This window comes from Asparagus officinalis, chromosome 3 (genome assembly GCF_001876935.1).
Source record: "Asparagus officinalis chromosome 3, Aspof.V1, whole genome shotgun sequence".
Classification (NCBI taxonomy): Eukaryota; Viridiplantae; Streptophyta; class Magnoliopsida; order Asparagales; family Asparagaceae; genus Asparagus; species Asparagus officinalis.
In genome coordinates this window covers 30,959,006-30,965,255 of record NC_033796.1, presented here as the reverse complement: position 1 = coordinate 30,965,255, position 6,250 = coordinate 30,959,006, and the positions used below count along the sequence as shown (strand labels likewise).

The 6,250-nt window shown below is 37.1% G+C and overlaps 1 protein-coding gene across 1 annotated transcript; it reads left to right on the top strand.

The window, feature by feature from the left end:
• On the top strand, window positions 477-5,265 carry LOC109832186 (probable flavin-containing monooxygenase 1). The gene is made up of 5 exons (XM_020399617.1): window positions 477-905; window positions 1,440-1,680; window positions 2,958-3,136; window positions 3,612-3,961; window positions 4,610-5,265. Exons 1-5 carry the CDS (start codon window positions 477-479, stop codon window positions 4,944-4,946), a joined length of 1,536 nt encoding a protein of 511 aa, XP_020255206.1. The 3' UTR covers window positions 4,947-5,265.

The following is a 6,250-nucleotide window of genomic DNA, read 5'->3' as shown; positions in this document are numbered from 1 at the left end:
TGTATCAATAACTTATGAATGTTTGTAACTGTTAACTGATTAAAGAGTAAACATATCAACATCCGCTGAAGTTTGAATGACAATGACATTTGTAGGCACATTATTCCATATTTTGTGAGCCATAAAAATATGTGACATGCCCGCACATACCCGCGCACCTCGCACGAAATTTACGTACAAGTGCTTAAGGTGCATGGTTTTTAATTTGCATACCACCATTTCACTTCTAGACAAAGAATAAGCTCTTGAAAACAAAGTCAAGATGACCAAACATTTTTGAACTAGCTAATTTCCTTCGACCAACAAGCAAACCGCACCCATTTCACGGCCTTAATTGGCCCATTCTCACATGCCTCTCACGTGACCTCACTCCTATATATACCTTCCTTGAGCCTCAAGCCCTTGCATCATCACATTTTCGCTAAATTGAAGAAAATATACTCGACCTAGTAATTATCAGAGTTTAGAGAGAGATCATGGAGAGGCAACGTGCACCTAAGGTGGTGATCATCGGTGGAGGTATTAGCGGGCTGGCAGCCGCCAACGATCCGGTGGTCTTCGAGGCCACCAACTCAATTGGAGGAGTTTGGAAACACTGCTCATATCGGTCAACGAGGCTCCAAACCCCTCGACCAGATTATGAGTTCTCTGACTATCCATGGAAGAATCGGGAAGATCCTAGCTTTCCGACTCACAACGAGATAGTTGAGTACTTGCATGGCTATGCCACACACTTTAATTTGTGGAGACTCATACGGTTGGAGTCTAAAGTGACGGAGGTCAGGTTCCTTGGTGATCGGCAGAAGGCCGGATTCACTGAGCTGTGGGGAGAGGAGGGACGGGCTGTACCCAGTCAACCAATTTGGGAGATTGGGGTTGTGACCGGGACATTGGAGACCGTACAGGTTGCTAGCTAGTTTTACTTTGAACGTTGAAATTTGCTTAATTGAGGTCTGCGTTTGAATGCTATACACATAACGTTCGTTAGGGTTTTGCCTTGACCATTACAATTGATTTTCTTAAAGAAATGAATTTATCAAAATTTATTAATTAATTAGGAAAAATAAGATTTAATTTATTTGTTGCCTTTAATTAATAGAGTTCCTGATTCAATATATAAGTTAAATATTAAATCTTCTCTCTTCTAAACTTTAATTTATTAATTATATATATTTCCTTTTCATATCATTTTCTGTAGATAATCCATATTAAAGTGGCCATAGATTATATATGGATGAGAACTATATATAGAAAATCTTCCCCCTTTAGCAATATAATTGTAACATATGCGTTCAAATTAATATATACATGTATCAAATATAATAAATGTAATTGTGTAGTGCAAGAACCGCACACATCATTTATGATGCCAAAGATTTTTCAGGTTCTTTTATTTTATCATGTACTTATATATATTTCTTGTTGCGGCTAATTTTCAGTGGTACAAGTGTGATTTTGTGGTGATGTGCATCGGAAAATATGGTGATATAGCAAAGATGCCAGTCTTCCCTTATGGGAAGGGACCTGAAATATTTCAGGGTAAAGTGATGCATAGCATGGATTACTGTAAGCTCGATGAAAATTCAGCAAGTAAGTTGATGACAGGGAAGAAGGTTGTAGTCGTTGGCTATAAGAAATCAGCCATCGACTTAGCTCTCGAATGTGCAGAAGCTAACAAAGGTATATATACATCAAAATGTTCGAAAAATATTTCAGATTACTTTTGTTATTTTTCCAACTAATCATCCAGCTAGCATACCCTATTAGATCGCATATTAATTAACAGTTATAATCTATATATATTTGTAAAGGAATGAGAAAGTGAAAATTATATATAGCAGTATTTGTTGTTCAAGATTAAAGAACGATGGTGGTGGTAGCGATGGAAAAAATCATGATATGATAAAAATATTATAGTTTATCATGAAAAATAAAATCTTGATAATACTAATATTTATAACTATCATATTATGAGTGTAAATTAGTCTAAGAACGTGCGTGAAAATAATGAATGTATATACCTTGAACTGATGGTAATTACAACAACAACAATATATTACTCTCTTTCATGACTTGTCTAATTCTGATGTCAAAGGTACAAGCTTTTGATAGTTTTGAGTGATTGACTGTAAACACTGAAAATGAAAATGTAAAGGAGACAAATCAAAGAACTAATATGACCATCACAAAAGATAGACTATGGAATCTGACCTTTACATAAATATCCGAAGTAGAAGGTATAAAGTACGCCTAATAAACTGTCTGATCTTTTTTCGTACCTCTATCTTAAGGGGGGAAATTCAATTTCATGATCCAAGTCGAGAGAGTCAATTATTGTTGTTGTATTATTTATTTATTTATTTATTTATTTTGAACTGAAAAATAGGGTGAGATACCCTGTTCATATACGATATTATATAAGGATACTAAAAAGATGTCTGGTACAAAAACAAAACAAAACAGAAGAAACCGAGAGGGACGAACAAAGAAGAGAAGAAAATTGGTAAGGAGCGGACCTAGTTGTCACCTACTGAGCTAACTCAAAATAATGTCCTCACTCAAGGCCAAAAGAAAAGCACACGAGATAGAATAAAGTCTGATACATCCGGACACCAACACTGGAAAAAAAATCGATAACATCATAACCTTCAGCAAAAAAACCAAGAAAAAAACCAGGCAGAGAGAAAAACTGTCCGCATCAACTAACATCGGAGAGATTATCTCCATAAGCTTCAGCAGTATTATTTATTTATTATTATTGTAGCAAGAGAGTCAATTATTATTGTTCTAATATTATATATCCCTTTGAAAAGATTCTCATATTTTATGTGTTGACTTTTGTTTGGTGAGCTTAAACAATAAAATTGACCTCTGTCCTTATTAGTCAAATTCAAAGATATATATTGTTGAGGTCAAAAATATAATTAATTTGATTTTGAATTATTGTTTGTTGTTAGGGCCAGACGGGCAGCCTTGCACAATGGTGATAAGGACCTTGCATTGGACTGTCCCATCCTATTCTATATGGGGCCTCCCCTTCTTCTTGTTCTATTCAACTAGGTTCTCTCAATTCCTCCATCCAAGACCAAACCAAGGACTTATGAGATCTCTCACGTGCCACCTCTTAACACCAATGGTATGCACTTAGATTCTAATTTGCATATAATTTCTCAAAAAATCAAATTTTTTTTTTAAATCTTAGGCTACTTTTTCATAAGTTTTCTCATCCAAACTACTATGAATAACTCCTCAAATATAGATGATCTCCTAAATATATTTCATAAAAGAGAATCTATGTAAATAATAGCGTGATGGGGGTTAGGATATCCAATTTTGTACAAAAGAATTGAGGGGTTGCACGTTTTATACGAGATTTCATCATTTTTCCTCGACTTTTGAGGAAGTGTTTTTTTTAATAAAAGTTTGTGTTTTAATCACTTTTTTTGTTAGGCTTTATTTTTAAACCCGCCAATTTCCAAATTCCCTATTAAATCCAAATATTTATAACTTATGTGTTTACAGTATAAACATTCTAATTTTCTTTCTGTGTATACGTAGATGTATGGTTCAAATTAATTTGTCTATGATTAACATGCACTATGCTTATACAGAAGAGAGGTGTGTCAAAGTTTATAGAATCATATCTAGCGTGGAAGCTCCCACTTGATAAATACGGATTGAGGCCTGATCATCCTTTTGATGAGGACTATGCTTCATGTCAAATGGCAATATTACCTGATAATTTCTTCACCGAGGCTGATCAAGGAAGGATTAGGTTTGAGAAATCATCGAAATGGTGGTTTTGGGAGAAGGGAGTGGTTTTGGATGATGGCACCAAGTTGGAGGCTGACGTGGTGTTCTTGGCTACTGGATTTGATGGGAAGAAGAAGCTCAAATCAGTGCTCCCTGAACCATTTTGTGGCTTGTTGGAGGATTTAAATGGTGTCATGCCACTTTATAGGTACATAAAATTCATAATAATTTATAGATGAGTGCTTAGATACATTGTATTAATGTAAACTAGAAACAAATGAAAATTCATAACATGACTAATTCCTATATGTTGGCACGCATATAATCACAAGACATGCATGCAAGAAAATCAATTGAAAACTTAAGTCTGACTCGTGTTCGTTATGAGCTATGTAGAACTTTCTTTATGTATTTATGTATACGCTTGTATGTGTTGTGTGAAAACAATGGATATGAATTAACAACTCATTTTACTAAATGAGCTATTAAGAGATAGATACGCAATGAGGCTCATTCTACTATTCATCAGATGGGTGGGTCTCGCATTGTTATCTCTCGGGAGCTCATATAACAAAATGAGCTACCACCTCATATTGATCAAACCCTATACACACACAAACAAGCACATCCTAGACAAAGTTCATCAATTGACAACTCTCTAGAGAAAATTCTAGTTACTAGATGCATAATTTGGTAGAATGGATATTTAAATCTCATGAACCCTAACCCGAAATCTTGCTTTCAAATTCTTATTGCATCATATAGAGTTTATATACAAATTAAATACAACTAGGTTTTCATTCATAAGATCTCAAAACCTTAATCCTAGAAAACATTCAACGTATCTATCTTGTAGGGGCACAATCCACCCTCTAATCCCACACATGGCGTTCGTGGGCTACATCGAGAGTGTGTCAAACCTCCACTCTGCAGAGCTCCGCTCCAAATGGCTGGCAAGGCTACTCGAGGAGAAATTCAAGCTGCCAAGTGTTGAGGACATGTACGGCCAAGCAAATAGAGAGATCGAGGTCATGAAACAAACAACTCGCTTTTATCGTCGCCATTGTATCTCGACCTTCAGCATCAACCACAGCGATGAGATCTGCGAGGAGATGGGATGGGAGTCTTGGAGGAAGAATAACTGGATCTCTGAAGCCTTCAGCCCTTACAACAACCAGGACTACAAAGAGTAATACGGCTAGTGACAGTGATATTAATTAGTATGGGATTTGTTTATTCCTAATAATTAATAATTAAGATATTTTATTATCTGGAAAAAAAAGTACGTAGTTTGCTGAAATAATTTAATTAAGGTTAGGCATATGTAACAGTTAAGAAGTCAAACTTATTGTTAAGGTTGAACTGAAAGGCTGGGATGTGTCAACTATATGTGGCCTCACTGCATGTAGTTTTGATTGTCAACTAGATCTTGTGGTCTATAAGTCTTAATAATTCTTTGTGTCAAAGTGTACTTGGGGTTTGTTTATGTATTATGAAGCATACATTAATATAAAGAGGGTCGCTGTTTGTGATGCCTTCAGGTTTGAAGATTGTTCATATTATTCTTGCATAGGTTGTAGCTGGGATTTGTTTATGACTCTCATGCATTGAGATATTGTTAGTTTTTGGGGGTGGATACCTACCTCCGCCGGCGAGGAGCTCCGACGAGCTCGAGGATGACGCAGGCGAAGCTGGAGGCGAGGTTCAGGCGAGCCTCGGGAGCTCAGACAAGCTCGAGCTCTGCGTTCGAACGCCCCCACTTGACCTCTGCGTTTTGGCGGTTCGAACCCTGCGTCTCAGCACTCCGACCCTTGCGTCGGGCTTGTGCGCTGGTGACAGGCTGTCGCCAGCCCATTGTATTCGCCTATAAAAGCCCCCTTTCCCGATGCCCTAGTGTGTGTGTGTGAGCTCTTTTTCTTCCCTCCGATTTTTTCTCTGGCGGCGGACAAAAACGCAGCTGCGTTTCCTTCTTTCTCCAGCGCTTGGGATTTGAGAATCTTGAGGGGAGATTTAAGAAGAGAGAGAGAGAGATTAATTAGGGCTTTTATTCCCTTTGAGTGTGTGAGAGCTCTTTTTCTTCCCTCCGATTTTTTCTCTGGCGGCGGACAAAAACGCAGCTGCGTTTCCTTCTTTCTCCAGCGCTTGGGATTTGAGAATCTTGAGGTGAGATTTAAGAAGAGAGAGAGAGAGAGAGAAATTAATTAGGGCTTTTATTCATTTAAAAGGGGGTATTCTCAAAAGAAACTTGAAAGGGATTATTCCCTTTAATTATTAACACTGTAGGTACAGTGTTCATTTGAGAGATCTCATATTTGATCTGCTCTTAAATTATAATTTCTTGTTTGATTAATAAGAAATTTACTGTGTGGCTCCCAAGGACGTAGGCAGTTGTCGAACCTCGTAAATCTTGGTGTATTTTTTCTATTCTGCGTTTCTGTTGCATTAGGGATTTCGGCGTTAGATTCCCAACAACTGGTATCAGAGCGTGAAACGATCT